A 27114-nucleotide genomic window follows, 5' to 3' on the forward strand; every position below is an offset into this window, starting at 1 on the left:
GCAGTGAGCTTATATAGTCAAGTGATCCCTGTCAGTTTCTCATACGTCCCTATAAACTATTGTGGCCCCAATACAGATGCAAATGTGTGTACCAGCGGGTCTATCCCAATAGGGGGAGGAGGAGTGACAGTCGATAACAAATGACTATATGTCATCAGCATAAGGAAATGATTTCACTTGACCTCATGTCTTTCCAACTGCCTTGATCCCCCTCAGACAATCTTATTGGTGCAAACAGGGGCTTGAACAGATAGTTTTGTCCTGACCCTCCTCAGACGATGAATGGCTCTGAGATAGAACCACTGAAGTTGACCTGCGCCATTAGAGTGCATACAACCACTCGACATGGTAATATCAATCAATCAAGGATTTGTTAAGCACAGCATATCACTTGTGAGGGTCGCAAGGCACTGGAGTTGTTCGCTGCTTAGTGGTGAGCTGTTCATTTGAACAGCCAGGTCTTGGGTCCTTTCCTGAATTGTAGCAGCTAAGAGGTTGTCCTAAGGTGTAGGGAAGGTCGTTCCACGCTTTGACTGCCAGGTGAAAGGAGTAGCACCCTCTGTTGACTTGGCTGACCCGGGGGTGTCTGCGAGGAAGAGGGAGGCGGATTGTAGGTGTCTGGTCGGTTGGTGGATGGTCATTTGTTTGCTGATGTATGCTGGTCCTTCATTGTTGCGGGCTTTATGTGCGTGGGGTCAGTATTTTGAACTAGCATCTCTTCTGCATCGGGAGGAGCTGCTGAGTATTGTATTGTCTGTAGTCTCTTCAGGAAGCGTGCAGTGATAACTATGTGGGGTGTGTTCCTATAATCCAGCCTGCTGGTGATGAGTGCCTGCATGACGGTCCTTCTGGTGTCAACTGGGAGCCACCTGAAGATCTTGCGAAGCATGCCTAGGGTGCAGAAGCAGGCAGATGAGACAGAGTTGACCCGCTTTCCCATAGATAGCTTGCTGTCCAAGATGATATTGAGCTCCATGGGCCACCATGAGTTGTTTCATGGAGAAATGTTGCTCCCTAAGATGAGGACTTCTGTTTGTCTGTGTTGAGCTTGAGACCGTTGGCAAGCAAAAGAAAACACTCCCAATTCCAGTAAGTGAGTGCTTTAAAATGCTCCTGCTTGCTGGAAGCGGAGATTTCATCAATTTCTCTGCCCGCAGGCAATTATTTGTAGCATCTCCCTGCATGCAGGAACAAATTCCGGTCCCCGCAGGACAGCAGGAGCTTGCTCTAACCACGAGCGCCCTGCAGTCATTTTTTTTTATTTTTTTTTATGGCCCTGGGGAGGTTGTGGGCCCGGGAGTTCCTTGCATTTAAACCCCCCCCTCTTCCCCCCCCCCCCCCACATAAATATGACGAAAATAGCCCTGGGAAGGTGGTGGCCCCTGCATAGTTTTCAAATGTAGCCCCAGGGAGGTGGTGGTGTCTGGAGCCCAGGGGCGTTCGTACGCCCTCCCCCCAAAAAATATATCTTTTATTATGTAGCCCTCGTGAGGTGGTGGCCACCATGCCAAGGCCCGGGGAGGAGTCCTTGTGGTATCCAACAATTTTTATTAAGTAGCCCTGGGGAGGTAATTAGTATACCTTAATCCGACCACCACTGTACACAGCTCTTTGCTGTGCAAAGCGCAGGCTTGGATTTTTATAGGAGTGTCATTCGACGTTGACCCCAGCTGTCTCCTTATCTAAAATGGACGCGGGTCATCCTGCTGAGATCATACACAATTGTGTGTGGCGACCGGATCCTGGGGAAACCTCTTTCACGAACACATGGCGGGGAAGGCAGGAAACCCACCAACAGTCACCAAGGACTTCTTTTCACAGGCGAAACAGGGCAGGGCCCACCTTCACAAAAGGTTCACTGAGGGGCCAAGAGGGGAGTCAAAAACACCTGAGTAAGAAGACAGAAGAAAGGGAGCGCTTGATACAGCAGGCAAGAGGGGGACAATGCCTGCTGAGTCGCAATGGAAGCGGAGAAGATACAGCCACACGGCAGCGAGGAAGGTGACACTAACGTATGGTTCGACGCAGAAGGGAGCCTGCCATTGGAGATGCTGCAGCGTCCTGCCACAGTCTAGGGCAGGGGTCTTCAAACTGTGGGGCGAGCCCCCCTAGGGATCCTCAAGTGATCCCAGGGGGTGCGCCAGGCTCTGCCCAAAAGAAGCATTTCACAGATAAGTGTTTTTGTTTTAAGCAGAAACATGTTATTGCATTTTTAAAATGGCAACAGTACTTAACTGCAATGTTTAAATATATCTATACATATTTAAACTTTGCCATCTTTATAAAATATTTGTGAAACATTCTGAAGGGGGCCCAGTGATGTTTTATTTTTCAACTGGGGGTGCGCGGCATTAAAAAGTTTGGAGACCTCTGGTCTAGGGAGATTGTGGCTCATGCGGTGAGTGCTTGGTCCGGGGAGGCGATATTTGGGTCATGACAAAACAAGAAGGGGTGGTGGGGCTGTTGTGGGCACAAGGAAGGGGCTACTAACCAGAGGGATCAATAAACGTGTATAGATTACCAAGCAGCTCGTGCTGACTGACCTGATATTTATCAAACAATTGTTCCTTTCTTTTTCTGTCACAGGGATTCCCCTCCCCCCCCCCCCCCCCCCCCACACACACACACAAATCCCCACCCAGGACTTTTTTATATGTCACTCCCAAAGTCTCTTGCACGTACTCAATCCAGCTCATAGATACAAAAGGAATGGTTGTATAATTTTGAGCATGTTTTTCACTTGGTGAATGGTGACTGGAAATAGGTAGAAAAGGGCATAGAATACTCACTGCACTGTTTCTTGTTATTTTCCCTGGAGGGCTTTGGTGGCAACCCTTACTTCCAAGGACCTGCAAAGAAAGGGAACGGAGAAGAACAGAATAAACACCATGCCTGACCAGACAAGAAGAGCAAGACACTAAAAACACTCCTAAGACTTTTGAAAGACTCCTTTTACTTGTGCACCTAAATCAGAACCTTATGCCTTTTTATATATATATATATATATATATATATATATATATATATATAATGTGTTTGGCATGTGTAGCTGCAGATACACATGCTTTGCACATCCCACCATCTAGTGTTGGGCTCGGAGTGTTACAAGTTGTTTTTCTTCGAAGAAGTGTTTTCGAGTCACGAGATCGAGGGACTCCTCCCCTTTCGGCTCCATTGCGCATGGGCGTCGACTCCATCTTAGATTGTTTTCTTTCCGCCATCGGGTTCGGACGTGTTCCTTTTCGCTCCGTGTTTCGGTTCGGAAAGATAGTTAGAATCTCTGAAAATTCGACAGTATTGTTTGCGTTCGGTATCTGGTTGGTTACAACAGATAAACACCGAATTTTGAAGAGCTCCGGTGGCCCTTTGGGGTTTTCGGTCCCCCGTCGGGGCCTGGTCGGCCCGACCACGTGTCTCTTCAAGGCTAATGGAACGGACCCCATTCCGCTTCTGCCCCAAATGTCACAAGTATCCTTATACAGATCAGCATCTGGTCTGTAACTTGTGTTTGTCTCCAGAACACAAAGAAGATACTTGTGAAGCCTGTCGAGCGTTTCGGTCGAGGAAGACATTAAGAGACCAAAGAGCGAGAAGACTACAGATGGCGTCGGCTCCGACAGGACAAAAACACTTGGAGGAGGAAGAAGAAACCTTCTCCATTGAGGATTCGGACTCGGACGAGGTCGATCCCGAACAGACGCCGAAAACCGTGAGTAAGACGTTGACACACAAAGCTCACGGAAAGACCACTAAAGCCCAGGGGACGCCACCGCCAGCAGGCCATTGCTTAACCCGGAAAATAGGTGACCGATCATCGGCACCGAAAAAGGGCACGCATGTGTTGAAGACATCCGACTCCGGTCGAGATACCGGCACAGAGCAGACTCGACCCCGAGACAGCGGGTCAGAGCAAGTTCGGCACCGAGAGGGTGGCACCGAAACAAGTCTGCACCGAGAAACGGGAATGCCGAAAATTTAAAAAGTGACATCGGAGCCGAAAAAGACTGCCGAAAGAGTTTCCATTCCGAAACATCCGGCCTCTGAACCGAAAACAAGTTCCTACACAGAGGAACAGGGACTGTCCTCACAAATGCAAGGACATAGGTTCGGACAAGAACTAGAGTCAATGGAGCCAGACTACACTCAGAGAAGGCTCCTCCACATCCAAAAGGACGCAGGGAAGATAAGTACTCTTCCCCCAATTAGGATGAAAAGAAGACTTGCCTTTCAAGAAAAAGACAAGCAGCCACAGGCAAAGGTGGCAAGACAAGTAACCCTGCCACCATCTCCACCACGCTCAACGCACACATCACCGGTAGCCACTCCACCACTGATGCAGTCCCCAACTCATACTGGAATGAGTCAGGATGATCCCGACGCATGGGATCTTTACGATGCGCCAGTATTAGGTAACAGCCCAGACTGTTATTCAATGAGACCGTCGCCACCTGAGGACAGTACAGCCTACACACAGATGGTGTCAAGAGCAGCGGCGTTTCATAATGTCACCCTGCATGCAGAGCCTATTGAGGATGACTTTTTATTTAACACACTATCCTCCACACATAGCCAATACCAAAGTCTCCCTATGCTACCTGGAATGCTAATACACTCCAAACAGGTGTTTCAGGAGCCTGTGAAGGGCAGGGCCATAACTCCAAGGGTGTAGAAGAAATACAAGCCACCGCCAACAGACCCTGTATACATCAAACAGCAATTAACACCAGACTCTGTGGTAGTAGGGGCAGCTCGCAAGAGAGCGAACTCACACACCTCAGGAGACGCACCACCTCCAGACAAGGAGAGTCGCAAGTTCAACGCTGCGGGGAAAAGGGTTGCAGCACAAGCGGCCAACCAATGGTGCATTGCCAACTCGCAGGCATTGCTGGCGAGATATGATAGGGCTCATTGGGACGAAATGCAACATTTCATTGAACTCTTGCCCAAAGAGTTCCAAAAAAGGGCACAACAGGTGGTGGAGGAAGGACAGAGTATCTCGAACAATCAGATACGCTCGGCAATAGATGCAGCAGATACAGCTGCTAGGACTGTAAATACAGCAGTGACCATAAGGAGACACGCATGGCTGCGTACATCAGGATTCAAGCCGGAAATACAACAAGCCGTGCTGAATATACCATTTAACGGACAGCAGTTGTTTGGGCCGGAGGTGGACACTGCTATCGAAAAACTTAAAAAGGACACTGATACGGCCAAAGCCATGGGCGCACTCTACTGCCCACAGAGCAGAGGCACATTTCGTAAAACACAGTTTCGAGGGGGGTTTCAAAGACAAAGCACAGAACCCACAACCTCACAAACAAGGGCCACTTATCAGAGCCAATATCAGTGGGGAAATTTTCGGGGACAATATAGAGGGGGCCAATTCCAAAAGAGTAGAGGGAAGTTCCAAAGTCCCAAAACTCCTCAAAGCAAGCAGTGACTTCGACGTCACAAATCCCCAACACAACACCTGTGGGGGGGAGACTAACCAAGTTCTACAAACAGTGGGAGGAAATAACAACAGACACTTGGGTCCTAGCAATTATCCAGCATGGTTATTGCATAGAATTTCTCAAATTCCCTCCAAATGTCCCACCAAAAACACACTATGTCAAAACAACACATGAATCTTCTACAACTAGAGGTCCAAGCGTTGTTACAAAAAGATGCAATACAACTGGTACCAATGCATCAGAGAGGAACAGGAGTTTACTCGCTGTACTTTCTCATACCCAAAAAGGACAAAACTCTAAGACCTATATTAGATCTTAGAACATTAAATACCTACATCAAATCAGATCACTTTCACATGGTGAGATTACAGGACGTAATCCCATTGCTCAAACAACAAGACTACATGACCACACTAGAACTAAAGGATGCATACTTCCAAATACCAATACATCCTTCACACAGAAAGTACTTAAGGTTTGTATTCCAAGGGGTACATTACCAATTCAAAGTGTTGCTATTCGGGATAACCACTGCGCCAAGAGTTTTTACAAAATGCCTGGCAGTAGTGGCTGCACATATCAGGAGGCAGCAAATACATGTGTTCCCGTACCTAGACGATTGGTTAATCAAAACCAACATGCAAGAACGGTGTTCACAACACACAAAGTATGTCACAGAAACCCTCCACAAACTAGGTTTCTCACTCAACTACACAAAGTCACACCTTCAGTCGTGTCAAACACAGCAATATTTAGGGGCGACAATCAACACAACAAAGGGATTGCCACTCCAAGTCCACAAAGGGTACAGGCATTTCACAATGTAATACAGGCCATTTATCCAAAACAAAGGATACAAGTCAAGATGGTGATGAAACTACTAGGCATGATGTCCTCATGCATAGCCATTGTCCCAAACGCAAGGTTGCACATGCGGCCCATACAACAGTGCCTAGCATCACAATGGTCACAGGCACAGGGTCAACTTCTAGATCTAGTGTTGATAGACTGCCAAACATATACCTCGCTTCAATGATGGAACAATACAAATTTAAACCAAGGGCGGCCTTTCCAAGACCCAGTGCCTCAATACGTAATAACGACAGATATAGGGTGGGGAGCACACCTCAATCAACACAGCATCCAAGGACAATGGGACACTGCGCAGAAACAGTTTCACATAAATCACTTAGAACTACTGGCAGTATTTCTAGCGTTGAAGGCATTTCAACCCATAATAAGCCACAAACACATTCTTGTCAAAACAGACAACATGACAACGATGTATTATCTGAACAAACAAGGAGGAACACATTTGTCACAGTTGTCTCCTGGTACAGAGAATATGGCATTGGGCGATTCACAACCACATTCGCCTAATAGCACAGTTTATTCCAGGGATTCAGAATCAGTTAGCAGACAATCTCTCTCAGGATCACCAACAGACCCACGAATGGGAGATTCACCCCCAAATACTAAACACTTACTTCCAAAGATGGGGAACACCACAAATAGACCTATTTGCAACAAAAGAAAACGCAAAATGCCAAAACTTTGCATCCAGGTACCCACAAGATCAATCTCCGGGCAATGCGTTATGGATGAGCTGGTCAGGGATATTTGCATACGCTTTTCCCCCTCTCCCACTCCTTCCGTATCTAGTAAACAAATTGAGTCAAAACAAACTCATACTAATAGCACCAACCTGGTCAAGACAACCTTGGCACACAACACTACTAGACCTCTCAGTAGTGCCTCATACCAAGCTTCCAAACAGACCAGATCTGTTAACTCAACACAAACAACAGATCAGGCATCCAAATCCAGCATCACTGAATCTAGCAATTTGGCTCCTGAAGTCTTAGAATTCGGACATCTAGACCTTACACAGGAATGTATGGAGGTCAGAAAACAAGCAAGGAAACCAGCCACAAGACATTGCTATGCAAATAAGTGGAAAAGATTTGTTTATTATTGCCATAATAATCAAATTCAGCCATTACACGCATCTGCTAAAGACATCGTAAGCTACTTACTGCATTTACAAAAGTCAAAGCTAGTTTTTTTATCCATTAAAATACATCTTACCGCAATTTCAGCTTATCTGCAAATTACGCACTCAACTTCATTATTTAGGATCCCAGTCATAAAAGCATTTATGGAGGGCCTAAAGAGAATTATTCCACCAAGAACGCCACCAGTTCCTTCGTGGAACCTTAACACTGTCTTAACACGACTCATGGGTCCACCTTTTGAACCCATGCACTCATGTGAGATACAATATTTAACATGGAAAGTAGCGTTTCTCATTGCCATCACATCTCTAAGAAGAGTAAGTGAAATACAGACATTTACCATACAAGAACCCTTTATTCAGATACACAAGCATAAAGTAGTTTTACAAACTAACCCAAAGTTCTTACCAAAAGTCATATCACCGTTTCACTTAAATCAAACAGTAGAACTACCAGTGTTCTTTCCAGAACCAGATTCTGTAGCTGAAAGAGCACTACATACATTAGACATCAAAAGAGCTTTAATGTACTACATTGATAGAACAAAACAAATACGGAAAACAAAACAACTGTTCGTTGCTTTTCAAAAACCTCATACAGGGAATCCAATATCCAAACAAGGCATTGCCAGATGGATAGTTAAATGTATTCAAACCTGTTATCTCAAAGCAAAAAGAGAACTGCCTATAACACCAAAGGCACATTCAACTAGAAAGAAAGGTGCTACTATGGCCTTTCTAGGAAACATTCCAATGACTGAAATATGTAAAGCAGCCACATGGTCTACGCCTCATACATTCACCAAACGTTACTGCGTGGATGTGTTAACAACACAACAAGCCACAGTAGGACAAGCAGTACTACAAACTTTATTTCAAACAACTTCAACTCCTACAGGCTGAGCCACCGCTTTTGGGGAGATAACTGCTTACTAGTCTATGCAAAGCATGTGTATCTGCAGCTACACATGCCATCGAACGGAAAATGTCACTTACCCAGTGTACATCTGTTCGTGGCATGAGATGCTGCAGATTCACATGCACCCACCCACCTCCCCGGGAGCCTGTAGCCGTTTCGAAGTTGATCTTGAACATTTGTAAATTTGTAAATATATCACTTTAAACCACATTATGTACATACATATTTACTCCATTGCATGGGCACTATTACTATAATACACAACTCCTACCTCACCCTTTGCGGGGAAAACAATCTAAGATGGAGTCGACGCCCATGCGCAATGGAGCCGAAAGGGGAGGAGTCCCTCGATCTCGTGACTCAAACACTTCTTCGAAGAAAAACAACTTTTAACACTCCGAGCCCAACACTAGATGGCGGGATGTGCAAAGCATGTGAATCTGCAGCATCTCATGCCACGAACAGATGTACACTGGGTAAGTGACATTTTCTATATATATATATATATATATATATATATACCCTATGAGGACATAAAACAAGCATCTTGGATTGATTGAGGGTTGACTCTGAGACACATAGGATCCTTTTGAGGCAGCTGAAACAAGGTCCACAGAAACCTCCTCAAGCTTTCTACTATAGAGTAAGCGACTTACCTTTCTGATGGACCAAATATATTTGGAGCAGTTTCTCTTATCATTACACCATCGTATTCAGAGAAGAGTACGACAGCATAGCAAGATGACCCTTGAAATGACGTAGAAATTGTTAGTGTTTACAGTTGTGGTCAGGACATTTCCTAAGTGAAGGAAGAGAGCGGGAAACTACAGGGCCCCTGGAGAATATATACCACCCCTGATGTGGTAGGACCCAGCCCTAGGCAACCTGAGCCACAGTGCTACCATTGCAGGAAGACAGGCCATATTGTCTATACATGTCCTCATAGAGAAGAGCCTATGGAGATTGGGATGGTCCACTCTTCCTACTATACCCAAGAAGGGAAAAGGCCTACCTATTGCTGCACAATGAAGGTGAACGGGGACCCCATATTACCCTCCTTGATACTGGGTATCACCGAAGTGTTGTGACACCCCATGTCACTCCAGGAGGGATACCTGAACCTGAGGGGATAGTGGTTATCCAGTGCATACATGGAGACAGAAAGAAGTATCCCCTTGCCATTATTGAGGTACAGCATGAGTAATGCCCGATAGTCCCCTTACAAGTTGGACTGATACCGCAGCTCCCTGAGCCCCTTATAGTTGGAACAGATGACCCAGGCCTGAAATCCTTGGTAATAGAGACCTGGAGAGAATGTGAAACTTGTTTTTTCCCACACAGAATACAGTGGATGGCCTACCTTAAGGAAACAGAAGGAACCCAAAAAGGAGAAAAGGGCAGATAAGAAGAGAGCCACTTTAGGGTTGCCAATATTTTGAAAATAATTTGTATGGGAGACTGATTAGAACTTTGAGGCTGCACAAAGAGAGGAAACCCAGTTCAGGGAAGCATAGAGTGAGGCCAAAGACAGAAAAGATCTCCAGGCAGTAGGACTTCAGTTTTTAATGCAACAGGGGTTATTGTATTAGAAGTGAGGTACTTCTCAACCCAAACAACTGGTTATTCCCACTCCCTTACGAGAGAAAGTAATGTTTCTTGCACTCAGCCACTTATTGGAGGGGGGGGGGTCACTTTTTACCAGAGAAAACAGAAAAGACAGTACTAGGCAAATTTTATTGTTTGGGCATTCACCATGCCATCCGCAAATATTACAAAGAATGCCCTGTTTATCAAGTTTACACCCAGTCACTGCCCCCAAAGGGCCTCCCTTTGTCCCCTCCTTATAATTGACAAGCCTTTCTCCCGGGCAGGGATGGACATTATTAGCCCTCTGGTACCATCCAGAGGTGGCTATAGATATGTGTTAGCGATAGTTGATTATGCGACATGCTACCATGAAGCTTATCCGTATAAGACATCCTAAAGCCACCTGTCTTGCGAGAGCTATGATTGACTTATTTTCTCTGGTGGGTTTTCCCAGGGAGGTCATCATAGATCAGGGGACCCCTTTCACCTCTAAACTTATGAAACAAATATGCATGCAGTTGGGTGTGAAGCAGATCTGGGCCATGGTGTATCACCCCCAAACAATACAACACAACGTTGAAAACTACCTTAAAGAATTTGTTATATCTAGAGGCTAGGAACTAGAAGTTGATCCTGATGTTAGCTCTGTTCTCCATTTGATGTCAAATACAGAGTAGCACTGGGTTCTCCCCTTTTGAACTTCTATTTGGTCGAAAACTCTGCATATTACTTGATATGGCTCATGAAGCATGGGAACAGGAGAAGGATGGTTCTAAATAGTTGCTGGACTACGTGATGGAATTATAAGCCCAGTTTAGTCAGCTGACGGAGATAGCTAAAGCAAACCTTGAAAACACCCAACAGACCCAAAAGGGCCAGTAAAATAAACAAGCAAAACTACATTTTGAAATAGGGGGTCAAGTACTTCTCATGTTACCCACCTCTGAAAGTAAAATGTTAAGGCCCTTTTCCCATGGTAGAACAGGTTCCCCTGGCACCTATAGAGTGGAAATTAACAAAGAAAGAAAAGACACAAATTTATCTTAACAATTTACTGAAGAATTGGGAAGGTCCCCTCCCGGCATTCTTCTGTAACCTTGGGGAACAGGATGTCCCGTTTCCATCTTACTTTGATCCAGAACTGAGTCTAACTCAGAAACAGGAACTGACCGAGTTAGTACCATACCTAGAGACCTCCATGATACCTGGTAGCACCTCTATAATATCCCATGCTATTAGCACAAAACCGGGGGATAAAAGTTAGACTGAAACCCAACAAAATACCATAGGCCTCGCAGAGGGCCATTGAAGATGAAGTGAGGACTATGTTGCAGTTGGGCATCATTGAACCTTTCACCAGTGAGTGGAACTCTCCCATTGTCTTGGTTTCTAAACCAGATGGCTCAATCCACTTTTGTATAGACTTTCGAGAAGTGAACACGATTTCGCAATTCGATACGTATCCCATTCCGAGAATCGATTGAATGATTGAACAGTTGGGATGGCCTCAAAACAGCAGCACTCTTGACCTATGGAAGGGTTACTGGCAAGTGTCTCTAAGACCCTAACACAGGGAAAAAAACAGCAACTCCTGGGGGTTTGTAGCAGTTTACAGTCCTTCCCTTTGAGTTCTATGGGGCTCCTACCACGTTCCAGAAGATGAACAGTACGCCCCGCGTATATTGATGATATCATTATTTACAGATGTTGTTTCAGGGTGCTCCTTATTGGAACTGCTCTCCACCTAAACTTGAGTTCTCTCTTCTTTTTTGCATCATTTATGCATCACTCTAACCCTGAAAGGGATTTGTTTTGACTTACACTGGGTGCTCCCTTGTGTCTGGACAAAGCTAAAACCGTCTGAAGAGCTATAATGATAGCAAAACATGTGTCAGGGGTTGCTTTTACTTATTCCAGGTTGGCTTGGATGGTATTTTACCATCCAAAGCTGTAGTACTGTGCCTGGAGTGGTGAATGGCTTTTGTCATTTTATAGCTCTGTGAGGGTGGCACTGGTCAAATCATATGCTAAAAGATTTTGCTGTTTAAATGGCAAAAAAATGTGTCCCTGTCTAGCTCGGCATGGATAGCACTGCACTAATCCTATGCTTAAAAATGTTGCTAGTTGAACAGACATTTGAGGTGAGCAAATCTAGTGTCACTGGTGTTGCAGGGTACTCCTTATTGGAGCTTCTCTCCACCTAACCTTTAGAACTACCCATAGTTCTCTCTTCTTTTTTGTAAAATATAATATTCACCGTTCTACCAAGCCTCCAAAACCATATTTCCATCCTGTTCTCTCATAAGGGGGTTGCGTCCATGCCCTGCAGCCAACCCCCACCAAGCATGTCCTTCGGGTTTGGTGTTTATAGGGGGTTGGCCTGCAATCTCTGCCCTCTTTTTTCATAATTAATGTGACTCTCTGAGTCTGAGAGGGTATGGTTTTGATATATAGAATGGATGTATATGTTTAACTTATCTATATCCTTAGCTCTCGTGGTAAAGTCAAACATTCAACAGAATTAGCCTACTCCCCATTTCACTCTTCCTCCTTGCTCCCGTCAGCTGCTTTGAAATCAACAAAGTCTGTTTTTTTTTCTGTACATGATTCCAATGGAGCCACTGTTAATTGTATAGCATACTTCTAGTAACATAGTATGTTGTAAGGGGTCTGCTTTTTTTTTTTTTTTTTTTAAGTGCACCCACCCCCTTGGGAAAGCCATGCATCGTAGTGGTTTGTTCTTTTCAGATGAAGGTGAAGAAAAATAAATTATTCTTAAATGTTGATACTTTCATTTACTTACAATGTGTCCCATGATGTAGTGACTCCTGATGTTGTGTGGGTGAACCATAGAAACATATGGATATTAGTCAGGTTCTCTAGGTCAGTAACCTAGGGATTTCTCATTGACCATTGCCCAAGTGACACACAGCCATGGCCTGTGAAGAATTTCTGAGTTTGGGTACTGTCAGCTAGCCTCCTTAAGTCAGGAACAGACATTTGAAGTTCTGCAGTATTGCTGATAGAAGCACTCCTCCGAAGGAGGCTTCAGAGAAAGTGCTAACATGAGTGCATTTGAGGTATCCCTAGTAGCTGCCCAGAAGGGTGACTTAGAGACCAGCTGCCTGGAGGAACAAAGAGCTGTGTAGGAAAGAGAACCGATACGATCAAAGAATTAATGTTTGGGACAGTGTACTACCCGGAGCAGTGTTAAGCTGGCTGCTTATCCTGTCCTGCTAGTTTGCAACTAAGCCAACCCTCTTGTAAGCCTGTGGCCTAACCTGGGGTGGTGGATGTGTGTGTGGTGCTGGAGAGGGGGGAAGGACGGTGGTTGGGGTGTTGCCATCTCCAGAAAGGCCTCCTTGTAACAGACCCAGAAAAAAACAATTTTGATTTCACTTGACCGTGTGTCTCAAACTTTAGTGATGTAGGATAAATCTCCACACCACTGCAACAAGCTCTGAAGTGACCCTAGGCACAGTCAGATCACCCCCCTGCCCCCCCCCCCCTTCCCAAATTACTGATTGTGGGCCCTGCTGCTATCAAAGAATCTTAGTGCCCAGCCACAAGGATCCCACTCAACTTTCACACCAGACTTGAAATCTGACTTTGCGATGGGCTCCTCAGTGCATTTCACATAATAGATAGTGTTTGTCATGCACAGCCTTCTTGGAGGCCGCACACAGAACATTTTCCCTGCCAGTGCCTTGAAGAGCAAGCAAGCCTTGAGCAGCATACTGCCTGTAACCCTGTGTCCGCCCTCACCTGCCGCTTCTGGCACAGCCCCCTGCACAGTTGGGCAAGTGGATTGAGTATCTAAGCAGGAGATGTAGCTGAATAACCACATCTGTTGAAGTGTTACTCCTGCCTGGGAAGTGTAAGATCTGAAAAACAAGAACTGTGTAAAAGCCAAGCAGACTGAGATTTTCTACATGGTAAAGCAGTTGGGCATTGTACACTATGGGTTGGATCACCACAGTGGATGGGGACCACAGCCCGAGGGGATTACTGTTGGTGTACAAGTCCCAGGGTCCACTGTGGAATGACTGTGGGAGAGATGCCTACATACACAGAGGCAAGAGGTCCCTCATCCTATTAAGAATGTTCAACTACCGTTATCTGCAGTCCACTGGGCAATCAGAAGTCTGCAGCTTAGTGTGAAGTAGAATACACCATCTGGGAAGCGACCCAGATGCACCTCTGGGAGATTGCAATCAAAGCTTGACTGAGATAAATGCAATAGTTCAGGAGTCTACACTGGATATATTACAACAGGACCAAACTATTTAAAAAGGGAAGAGCGTCAGATTCCATATTGCCTAAGATGTATAGTAGAAGAAAGTACATTCCTACATGCACTTTGGAACTGTTCCATTGTGGGTGTGTACTGGGGCTGAACTCATACATGAACTGGAAAGCAGTATTGGAAATAAATATCCCTAAGATACCTCACCTGGTCATACTGGATATCCCTAGGCCGCAATTATTGTTTTGCATGTTGGGATTTATTATTGTAAGAAGGGACTGGCCAGATTGTGGGGAGCAGACAAAACGACCAATGAAAGCCACGTGGCAGGAGGGCATGAACAGGTGTATGGAGGAAGAATGGGTGGTATGCGAATGAAGAGGATGCCCCAAGAAATTTGTCAAGTTCTGGGGAAAACGGATAACATATTACTTTATGATGGGACATGTGGCTCAACAGGTAATGCTACCCCTACTTGGCCCTCCCCACCCCCTCAGTGGCAACAACGCCTTAACACGTCCAAGAGGGACTTATGGAATTCTAACAAATCTGAGCAGGGGGAAATGACGGTTGTTGGAGAGGGCGTGTGTGTGGGGGGAGGGCGGGTTGGCTCGTTTTTGTATTGTTTGTATCCTCATATGCTTGCTCTGTGTGCGTTGTTTTATGCCAGATAAAAACAATATGAACAGTTTAAAAAATATATCATTAGTGACCATCGTCTTCCCTTTTCAAGCACATTCGCTGCTGTTTTAGTTTTTGCATGTGTTGCTAGAATTTTCTTCAGTCATGTAAATAAATATTAACGTGCTGCACTACACAGAGTAATATCAAACTGCCAATAATCCTTATTGGATTTTAGCTCACGACTGGTTCACTTTTGACAGACACGGTTCTTGTTATTAAAGAAATACTGCATTGGAGGGTTGAATGGTAAGCAAAGCACAACAATGTATCGAGTTCCCGTTTGAGGTAGTACATAGCTCATATATGTTACTGTTTGGCTTTGCAAGAGTCTTGCTTACAAAAGAAGTGATTTCCGAGGGGCGCAGTTGGTTGTACTTCATCACCCCCCACACGCCTAAATGCTACTTGGATATACATATAAAGCAATTTGCAATAACATAAACTCTGTTTTGTGCAGATTAGCCAAAAAATGTAGGAATACTGTGGCGGGAAAAATTCATACCTGGGAAGACATTTTAGCGAGTTGGGCGGCTTCTGCTTAGGTGTGTCTTTCTTAGCCTGCCCCTTATTTCAATTCTAGCAGGACAGATTGTTTATTATTATTCTGAAGTATCAAAACATGAGATGCTGATGTTGGAAAAGCCCAGTATTTACGCAGCATGAGATAACCCGTTTGTTACAGTAGCAATTAGCAAAACCAAGAACGCCTACCACCAACTGAACTTCCTCTTGCTGCTTAAAAAATGGGTGCCTAACATGTTATGCTTACTTTCTTTTGCTGATAATTTTAAAGTGTGAATTTTTTAGGCATGGCATTATGAAATAGAGTCCTAAAATGTTCTGTTTACCCATTTGGATGAGCAGTGATGTATGATCTCTATTCTTTCCCTGGTTTTGCTTTCTCTCACTGGAACTCCAGTTTAGATTAATGCTCTGCAGGTATACCTGCCTTTTGGAGATAGTTGGTACAATGATTGATTTAAAACGTCTGAGATCACAGTATAAGAGATTAAACCAAATTTAGATTAGAGCCCATCCATAAATACCATTTTTGTAGATTTGGCACCCTTTGGTGGCCTACTTGCTGCGGCTAAGAAGTCATCCGTCTTTTGCTTTAGCATCTAATTGTTCAGCTATGTAGATCACTCGTACAATCCAGCATCAGTCCCCTTGTTTCTGAGTGATAAAATTAATTAAAAAGTGATAAAATATTAAAGTGTAAGGAACAAAATGCCTGTTTATTGCCATTAATTCCGATTTTAACATGTTTAAATTTTGTATTGTGTTACAAATTCATGATTACATTTGGATACTTTAGAACTCTTTAATCAATGAAGCCCAGTGGACATGGCCTCTTACCTTCTATTCTGGGACTTTTCTTTTTCAGGTGTCTTTTTTCACATCACTCTGGAATCATCCTTTTTTCACAATTAGCTGCATTACGCTGATAGCTTTGTTCTTTGCTGGAATACACAAACGCGTTGTAGCTCCGTCAATGTATCCTTTTTATGTTGTATCAAACATGATATAAGTGTGAAGTTTTGATTGAAACCATTTTTCAGCTGCATGTCTTGTTCTTATATTTTACTTCCTATGCCCCAAATGTACACTCACAAGTTATCCACTATACACAAGAGCAAAACTGAAAAGTGTAAATTAACATCTTGCCTATGAAACAGAATCCATGCATCTATAATCCCTCCTGCAGGGCGGACCTACATGAGCTAGAAGCACAAAAGGACCACCGGAAGTAGGAGGAAGGGGATGTTGGGGCTGGTGGGGGGCTCTGGAGGGGGGCGTTTGAAAGAGGTCTTGTGTATGAATCGGCCCTTCACTGTCATGTGCTTTCTTTACTTTTGATTTATGCATCTGATGCAACCAATATGTTGTGTAGTTAATTTTGTTTTCATTTTGTACCATTGCATATCACCTGTAGAACAGAACTCCGTCTGCTATTTCAGTAAGCAAGTAGTTGTGCCATTATGTGTCGCTGTGTTTTTAGTTTAATGATCTGATAAATATGTATTTCTGAGATGCCAAGTAAATCATTTGGGGCCTGCACGAAATCGGAGCATAATTACTTACATATATACACATTTGATTTTCACTACTCTTGTGATTTTGTGCGTGCACAGTTCATATCACAGCTTCTAAAACCTATATTTCAGGAATCTTTAGTATAGATTTTGTTATGAATTGTTTTACAGTACAAAAAAAATTAAATCCATCCAATCAAGAGTAACTTCACTCATTGGTCTATGGAATACTTCTCTCAAGTGTATCTTCCTGCTTAAGTTTTCATTAAATTGCAGAACCACATTGCGATTTTTTTTTTTGTGCCCTTGACCATGTAAAGCTTCTTATTTTCTTTTTTATCTCTATTTGCTTGGATATACAATTCACAAAAATATACATCTGAAAATAATTTTCCTTGATGAAGTCCATGCAGAATAGCAGCTCGATGTCGAACTGTGTTGGCGGAGTACAATATGTCGTGCGATGATGTAAGTGTTTTATTTTGAAGTGAATGAAGGATTCTTGTTTGAGATAATGGTGATATGTTTTTTTTTTTTTTTTTTTAATTGAGAAACCAGTACATCTCCCTTTTTTTAAAAATTCCTTTATTGATCCAAAGTGTTCATTTGGTGTATTGCTCGCACACTTAGGAGGTATAATCTTCAAACTGTTATTCTAGGATTTCATAGGAACACATAATGATTACATAGTGTGATTGGCAGTATGTTGATGAAGGCAAGCAAGTAAATTAAACATATTTAACTTGGGCCAAAAAAACTGCACAAAAGAGAAATTAGGAAGAAATAAAAACTCTTAGAAGTAGAATGTTTAGAAGAATTAAGATAGACAATAGGGGAAGGTGAGGCAAGAAAATTCGTTTTTGATGTTTATGTAATTAGTTCAGATTAAGTAGCGAGCTTTTGTGTGGAAGAGGGTTCAAAAAGAGAGGAATAATTAAGAACACTAAGAGGAAATGTGATAATGCACAAGAAAGGGGAACACTGAGTAAAATTGTGAAACTAGATATGAAAGACTCAAGATAAAGTATGACTGTACTTTAAGGAAAGAGCTAGACTATGCTATACACAAATGAGGTTGGACTGGGAAGCTATGTAAAGTGAAATATGATGTGACAGTAATCTGGCATTATAGACTGGATACGAATTTTAGAATGCCCTACAGACAAAAAAAAAAAGGCAAGACGTGGTCTCCAGGAAGAAAAAGTGACAACAGTCTAGGTCATTGATAAATGAAATATTTGTGAGTGGTAGACGATGGGAATATGCTTACAAAACGGAGAAGAGGCCATGTAAATGGCAGTAATGCGAGGGATTAAGATTGACGGAACTCGTGTAGGTGAGGTGAGGTGAGGGTGAAGGAGGGGAAAAAATAGGACCTCTGTCCTGAAGAGGCTGACATAATGAGTTAAGAAATACATGATCTAGCATTAGTAGGGCTCACCTTTTGGGACCTATTGGATTTACCGATGATTTTAACCTTGCTGTATTGCATCTCCTTTGCAGCATGTTAAAAATAACAATGTAATTTAAAGAAAGAAAGAAAAAAAAAGATAGCACCATGACATGGCCACTTTTTTTTTATTTTTTTTATATACATATATATATATATATATATATATTAGTGTGTATGTATATATGTGTGTGTATATATATATATATATATATATATATATATATATATATATATATATATATATTAGTGTGTATGTATATATGTGTGTGTGTTTTTTTTATTTTTATTTTATTTTTTTATTTGTTTTGGGGTTTAGTGCGGAGTTGTGAAGCAACATGGAGGGCCATGTTGGTGAAAGGCAACTCAGAGGGCATAAGGAAGGAAGCAATGAGGGGTGGATAGGAGAAGCTACTGATGAGAGGAAGAGGGTATCAGTGGGGAGAAGCGATGCGCATAGTGAGGTTAGGGAGGAGAAGCAATGGACGAGTGTAGTGTGGATCAAGCAGGGGAGGAGCTCACAGGCAAGAAACCATGGGAGGGAAGTCCACAAGGATGAGTGCCACATGCAGTACATTGTCATTTAAAAGCCAGTAGCTGGGATACAATTTGTGCTCCTGTGTTTGGAGAGCAGTCCATGCCATTACAAAACATCACTGCTTGGGCTCTTAGAGCAGGACAGATGAACTGATCTATACTGTTCTGTGGTTATTTTTTCAGTCAGTATGTTTTTTTTCTTCATTGTAGCTACAGGAAGTGTATTTGGGATCTTATATGCTGGCAGCGATAGTCTCTGTTCATAGTATCAATTAAGATTTCCATGATGGCGAACTAGAATTACAAGTCAATTAAGATTCTATACTGGACAGGGTAGCCTGTGTTTGATTAACTTGTGGTTCACTACGTGCCTAACCTTCACATGGCTGCTATTTAAAATCTTTCATAATAGTTAGCTTTCTAAAGTGCAGAAAATACTGGTTTCAGGATTAAGGTTGATCTTTATATTGTGACCGTGAATGGTTCCTTGCAGTAAGTTAAAGAAGCCTTGCATTCAAAAAGACTCAAAATCTAACAGATCCACTGACTTTAGGGGTAAATCAGTCTATGCTGGTATTGGTGTGTGCTTGCATGTCTTTGAAATGCATAATAAACCCATTTTGTGTTTTCTTGATTTTTAATATTTTGCAGACGGGGAAGCTCATTTTAAAACCAAGGCCTCATGTCCAGTGACCACTGTTTTAAGCATATCCAACTCCGCTACCATTTGGACCTGGATAGTGTTTCTGCAACCTATGATATAGCATCATCTCTAAACTGAAATATGTTTTTCAGTTTCATATGAAAAGTCTTATTGCAATTCAGCAAATGGCTGCAGCGTCACCCTGTTGGAGCACATGGAAGCAAAATGTTTTGCTGGTTTACTTGGACCGGTCCTTAAAACTGGTATAGCCCCTTGTTTCTGCATTTCAGTATTACTGTGACTTTGATACTTAAGAGCAGACCGTTTTTCTGTAATGAAGTATGTGTAGTTTAGTTGGAGATAAATGCGGAAAATGGAGCGTGTTCTGTTTTATAATGTATTTTTGCAAACTCTTGTAAATAGAAAATGTATGCCAATTGTTGCACTGTTTTATGTAGCTGTGTGGTTGGATGTACGTGCATTTAAGGTAATGTATACTCCCCAGTCTTGTGACTGGCTGTGATCATGGGCAGAACTAGAGTCTTACTTTTTGTTCCTCCCTGCTGAATTGGAGTAAAGGTTGTGGGGTCCTGAGAGAAATGCTGAATGATTAACTCTGTGGGAACGAAATGGATTTTTGATGAATCTGTCAATGTAACCAAAGGGCATAAATGCTTTGTTTTTCTTTTTTGAGGGTTTAGTTGATCATGCTCCATTGTGGTTGGTATTCTTTTTGTCCTCAAAAAATGTGAGTTAAGGAAAGTAGGATAGCCAGTAAACATACTGTACCGCTCTTGTATATTAACCATTACCTGTCTGTGGATGATTGCCAACCAAACAGCTCTACCCTCCCTAATAACACGTTGAACTTACACGCTGAAGATGACATTCTGGTCAATCCGTGTTTATGGTAACACCAAAATTCCTTTTTATTAGATAATGAGGCACTATTTTTCTCCATACTGTCTTGTCCTGGCTTTATTTCAGTTTTATACTCTGGAATAAATGTAAGTTGTATTTGACCTGTTCTTCAGTGTAAGTCTGTTTTTACAGTGGGTATAATATTTCAACAAAGATCTATAAATCAGATGTTCATCTCTCAACTGAATGAGCAGAGTAAGTGTGTTATTGATTTGATGTTGTGCACATAGGCATCAATGCAGGGTCCGAAAACTATTTCTTATGATTCATTCTCTAGACTCTATGGAATGCTAGAGTAATGCATTTGAATCAAGGACTGTGGATGATAATCTTTTCGATTACATTTGGAACAATGGCTTTCATCTAGGGTGAAGTTACATAGAATTACTTTAGAAGCAGTGGTACATAAGGCCACCTTAAAAGCTTATTGGTCCTATGAATTTGTAATGCCATGAACCATAAGATCATGTTATATAGCCCTATGCACAGATGACACTAATATATTTAGACATACATCTGCTTGTCACCTGCCATTGCTTTGGTCCTCCAGTCTTACCTCTGCCTTATTCTCCAGTTGCTGGTGAGTTTTTAAGCTGCCACTCAGCTCTCACATAGCCCAGGAATAGGTCATACTACACTGTGCACTTAATTGATACACCGTAGCCTCCAGTTTAAATGTAATCCACTGAAACTGGTTTACCAGCATCTGAAGTGTAACGCTCCAGTGTTTAAGGAGTATTGTGAAAGAGTTTAGATAAATTGCCAGGACAGGCCATGAACTGCAAATCTATATGTAACTTGCGCGGGAAGTTGTACTTGTCCTTTTTAAGTTGTTCAGAACAGGAAGCTGTACTGTTAGTTATGGTATGAGCATAAGGCTTAAAAGCTAAGACAGATGAATCTCTTGTCCAAACATGTTTTCTTTCATTTGAATTGAGTTCATACTTTGTAAATATACAAATGTTATAGTAAAGCAAAGACCGACATATTACAAAACTTGAGTTTGTAATCCAAGAAACTCATGACGTTTTCATGCAAAGCATACTCTTGTGTCATTAAACTGCTCTGTAAATATTTCTGAGAGTTGTAGTTCAGCCTAATGAGAGCGATGTTATTATTTCATTGTTTCTTTCCACACGTTTCATTAAAAAGACTTTTGGAGTGAAGCTGGCTTCTTCCTAGGATTCCGTCTGTTTTGTAGTGTGCCTTTATTGTAAGCAGTCCTTCGATTCCAAAAATTTTAAACTCGTGTTTTTGTTTTTTGTTTTACATTTCAAAGCAGGGAAGTGGAGGCTTCTAAAAGAGATCCTTTCAGACCGAGCACTCCATGCTCATCAAGCCATTATTTTTAAATACTGCACATTTTGAAAGCCCATGTAAGCTCTTAATAAATTCCTTTGGTTATTCAGTTGGTGTTTTCTTTTCTGTTAATGTTTGGCATTTGAAAGAGCTGAAGCACAGAGCTTGCAGCAGAAAAGAGTGCAAACCTATCAGAGGGCAGAAAAGGACCCTGAGAGATTCCTAAAAAGAGTAAAAACCCACAGTGAGATGTGAGAAATAGAAAATTAAAGAACGCTTGTTTAAAAAATAGGGCAGGATTTGGGTCAGAGCCAGACGTTACTCTAGAATTTGGTTTAGAAACTTAGGGCCAGATGTAGGAACTTTGCAAATTGCGACTTGCAATTTGCGAGTCCGAGCGATTTGCAAATTGCAACTCGCAATTTGCTATGCAGAACGGTGTCTCAGACACCGTCTGCGAGTCGCTATGGGGTCTCAAATTGCGGCCCCATAGCGAGTCAGGGCACTCACGGGTATGGAGGCCTGCTGTAGTCAGCAGACCTCCATGTCCGTGACTGCTTTTAAATAAAGCAGTTTTTTTTTTCTCCAAGTGTAGCCCGTTTTCCTTAAAGGAAAACGAGCTGCACTTAGAAAAAAAAAACGAAACCTTTTGTTTCGGATTTTTTCAGGGCAGGTAGTGGTCCCTTGGACCACTACCTGCTCTGAAAAAATAATTTGGGGTCCAGTCACAAAGGGGAAGGGGTCCCATGGGGATCCCTTCCCGTTTGCGAGTGGGTTACCATCCACTTCAAGTGGATGGTAACTGCGACTCCATTTGCGACCGCATACGCGGTCGCAAATGGAGTTGCATACCACTGCGACTCGCAAATAGGAAGGGAACACCCCTTCCTATTTGCGACTCTGAAATGCATTTTGCGAGTCGGTTCCGACTCGCAAAATGCATTTCTGCATAGCAAACTCACGTTTGCGACTCGCAAATGATTTGCTACATCTGGCCCTTAGGGTTTACTTGTCTGGATATCACTGCCTTAATTATTTCCCATAGTTTATACACTTAACATACATAAGCATGACTCTGCACTAGGGAGTATGACGTTCTAGTAATTTGCATTTTCGTAGCTATGCAGAATTTCGGTAAAATTATATGAAATGCAAATGTGTCACTTGGTGCTATATTTTAGCATAAAATGCGTCCTCGCATCAATTTTTGTTGTAAAGATAGAGTTTACAGTAAAAAAAAAAAAGTGCAAAAAACAAAAGTGGTGCGAACAATATCCGCTTGTGTTCTGACTGTTCGCATTATTCCCATGCCTTTGCTGTAAACTTTTGCCATAGATGGCGGGTTTATGTTTCATGGCATAATGGTGAAATTTCAATTATAATGCAAAATTATGTGAACTATTCTGGCGTAATTTACTTTTAGGCTAGGTCTTCTCTACTCCATATTATTAATAAATATATATGAAATAGTTTAATGTTCTATTCCAAAATTAATACATTTCTGTTAAGGTGTGTGTGTGTATATATATATTAGGTTTTATTCTGAATCAGAACAATGGCAACATTATAAGAAATGTACATTTCCAATAATCATTCGGCTTTATCAGTATCAATGAATACGTTTTGTTGCATCAGTTATTGACAATTCAGTAATGCAATCATTTTTCATGTCAATCACTTTTAAATAAGTCAAATAGTGTTGGAGCACTTTGGATCAACAAAAAAAAACTCTTTTTGCCAACTTTCTCTTAAGCTTAACCTATAGAATTAATATAGCTATATAGAATTAATATACCTATCTGGACCCTGGCTATCTGTATACAAGATCGGGGGGCCCTTTAATGAATACAGAGGAAACCTTTGTCATGTGCATCAAAGCACAATGTCACCAATCTAGATATTCTTGCTTCTTCTAATTAAAAGTTGTTTTTTTAATTTATTTATTTTAATGCCATTGGTTACAAGCAAACCTTCAATCAGCACCTAGCTTCCCTTTTGAGCAGCCACTGCCTAGAATGGAACAGAGGTATCCCCAGCTGTTACCTTGATTAGCATAAATAAGAAAAAATATATATGACTTCCAGTTACCAAGACTGAGGGCCCAACAAAACTCCTTTACCTTGAAACAGTGTGTTTGGCTCACCTTGAGATCATGATTAATGATGAAGTCTAGCTTAAATTTTGCACACAGCACATTTCAGCAAGGCTCTTCTCTTCCTCCCCCAAGGCCAGGTCGGCAAATGAAAAAAAAATATATCTTCTATGTTTTAACTTGTAGTGGAGAAGTGTGGCACGGTGGTTAGAGCGGCAGACCCTGATGCAGAGATCTGGTCCGGGGCCAGAGTTCAATTTCCCACCTCGGCGGGTCTTGGGCTCAATTCCCTTGGACCAGATAACTCTCGCCTCGGTGCCTAATCTAATTAATGGGTCCCACTCTGTAACTCTGGGCAATAGCTTGCTTAATCTCCACAACGGCCCTCACAGCACTTGGATGCTTGGCTTCATCCTGGTGCTGTCCAGGAGTGGGCCCCTCACAGGGAAAAGCCAGGAGGGGGTTCCACAGCGGTATGCGTACAGCGCCTTGAGACCCTAACGGGTGAGTAGTGCGCTATACAAGTGCAAAGTTTACAGTTTTTTTTTTTTTTTTTTACAGTTTTTTAACTTGACATGTGCGTAGTTTTGAAGTTATTTTCTCTGTGCTGGGCCTGGTAATGTTCGTTCTTGGGGAACACATGTGTACGCACAGTCTTTCTTCGTAAGGTATGATTGACGTAGGCTTCCTCAATTTGAAACCATGTAGAAAATGCCATATGTCCCCATTAAAAGTTTCTTTTATTGGCCGTAAAAACAATTGTGCTTTTATGTAGTGTGACTAGAAGTATGCATTTGAATTAAATACACCCTTCAGAAGCCGCTCGTAAATGTCTGCACTGCTGTGAAAAGCATGTATTAACTCAAATAAAATGTCATATGCGTAATTGTCTTGTTTTTCTGACATTGAATAATACTGTTAAACCAGTTTGTGCTCTTTTGCCGCCACCAGATTCCATCTTGTTGCAGCAATCATGGTGTATTCTGATAGCAGCACACCAGTTTCTAAAAACCGAACAAGATTTAGTTTAGAGATTTTGCGGTGCATACCGACATTTTTCAGGCTGGCTTTAGTGCCTGGGCCACCAAGAAGAACCTCACCCTCACAAGAATGTATAACGTGGCCTCTGTGTGCAAGCCCTATTGTGTCCTTGTGCGTTTTATCATTTGTGTGCTATTTATACCCAGCGTTTTATACACCGTATTTTCACTCTTGAAGTTCTCAGATATTTAACGCAAATACTTCAGCTCCAAGGGCCAGATGTATCATGCATTGTTGCTATCAACCGCAAAAATGCATTTTGTTATGTATGAATTACAATTTGTGACTCGGTAACTTGTCACCGAATCGCAAATTGGATTTGCAACAACATATCAATTCGGTATTAGGAAGGGGCGTGTCAAGGGCATCACTTCCTAATACCGAATCTCAGCGGTATGTAGGAAAGTTTGGTGACCCAAATGCGGTTGCAAAACATTCGCATTTTACCACCTGTTTCAAGTCGCTGATAACCCATTCGCAAACAAAAAGGGGTCCCAAAGGGACAACTTCCCCTTTGTGAATGCATGCAAATATATTTTTTAAGAGCCTACTCTTAAAAAATTAAAAGAAAACTTTTAATTTTTCTTGTTTAAATGCATCCCGTTTTCCTTTCAGGAAAACGAGCTGCATTTAAAAAAAAAAAAAAAGTTGCTTTATCAAAAAAGCAATCCGAGACATGGTGGTCTGCTGAGCCCAGCAGAGCACCATTCCTGTGATTATAGCCATTCACAATGTATCGCAAGTTGCGACCTACCTCATGAGTATTAATGAGGTAGGTTGATTTGCGAGCCATTGGCAATCACTAAATGAAACTCCTGGAGTTTCATACATTCAAATAGCGATTACGTAATTGCGATTCACAGATAATCACAATTAGGTAATCGCTATTTGAAAAGAAATGGTACATCTGGCACCAAATCTTCGTTTGCAATTAGTGAATGAGGCAGGCATCTCTGAAGGCACTCTTTGTGGTCTTGTCTCTGCAGTACTGCTGCACAGGTAATGTGAGAAAATATTTAAGGAGCATTTCAAGATGAGAGTATGTAGGCTGCTGGCAGAGAATGCAGAAACTGTATGTACATAAGATAGGATAAACACCTAATGTTCACTGTTCAAATTCTACATTTGTGACCGATTCAAACAGATGAAAATCGTCCATATGTTTCCATGTGTGTACATTTAAGGCCTTTGGTTTTGCTAAAAATTGTATTGTACATGAAAGGATAAGGGTCCTGTTTCGGGACAGGTTGTCATGCAAAACATCGTAACTTGTCTTTTTGTTTTTCCACAATTTGCACCAGAGCTTTTGCCATTTGGTAAAACTTTGACAGGTCTTAAACTTGCAACCCGAAAAAATCACACCAGACAGCAATATCTAGTGCTTCTTGAGCTACCATAATAGTGAATAAAAGCCATGTCCCTTGTCACCAAGCATCTACAGAAAAGTCCTTCCAACAACAAGAGAAAATTTAAAAAATACTATCCATATCCAGCATGGAATTGTTCATAGATTCAGTTGCTTTAATCATTTCTTGCTGTCAGGCTGTGAACCCCTGGTAGTTTGAATCACAATTTACATACTGTTGAAATGGCCATAGGCCAAGAATTGTGTTTGTTTACTAGCACATTCCTCAACAAAAAGCACGCACACTTTAACCATTGAGGTGAAATGTACTCGGTGCTCTCACTCCTCCCCTAGAGGCCACCATAGCTTCGATATTCAATGGCATGTTGTTAAATCTGTCAGCCTTAGGGTGCTCTTCCTCTAAATCTTTTGCATTCGCCATTCCTATTGTGTTTTTTTTTTTTTTTATTCGTTTGTGTTGGCCTAAGGACTATGTGCACTGTATCACAGCTAACCAGTGCAAAAGGTCTTGTGCTTGCTCCCTCGAAAATAGTAACATTGGCTTACACCTGATTGACATTATATAAACTTAAATATCCCTAGTAATGAGGCATACCATTTACCCGGGGCTGGTAACTGAATGCTGCTAGTTGAGCTGTATTACATTTTGCACCACCCACTTAAGTAACCCCTTAAAACATGTCAGGCCTGTGGGTCTTGTTTAACTGCCAATTCGACTTGGCAAAGGAACCTTTTGCCAAGCCTAAAACTCCCTTTTGAATGCATATAAGTCCACCCCTAGAGTAGTCCTTAAACAACTCAATGGGCAGAGTCTGTTGTATTT

The 27114-nt window shown here is 42.2% G+C and overlaps 1 protein-coding gene across 1 annotated transcript in view; it reads left to right on the forward strand.

Annotated features, from left to right (window-relative positions):
* Positions 1 to 21901, forward strand: part of CNEP1R1 (CTD nuclear envelope phosphatase 1 regulatory subunit 1) — a 46247-nt gene extending 24346 nt beyond the window's left edge. The window contains exons 4-6 of the mRNA XM_069218544.1: positions 16294 to 16403; positions 17356 to 17410; positions 19581 to 21901. Coding sequence (XP_069074645.1) covers positions 16294 to 16403; positions 17356 to 17410; positions 19581 to 19622 — 207 coding nt within the window. The 3' untranslated portion in view covers positions 19623 to 21901. The remainder of the gene's footprint in view (positions 1 to 16293; positions 16404 to 17355; positions 17411 to 19580) is intronic.
* Positions 21902 to 27114: the final 5213 nt, after the last annotated feature.

This window comes from Pleurodeles waltl, chromosome 12 (genome assembly GCF_031143425.1).
Source record: "Pleurodeles waltl isolate 20211129_DDA chromosome 12, aPleWal1.hap1.20221129, whole genome shotgun sequence".
NCBI classification, from domain to species: domain Eukaryota; kingdom Metazoa; phylum Chordata; class Amphibia; order Caudata; family Salamandridae; genus Pleurodeles; species Pleurodeles waltl.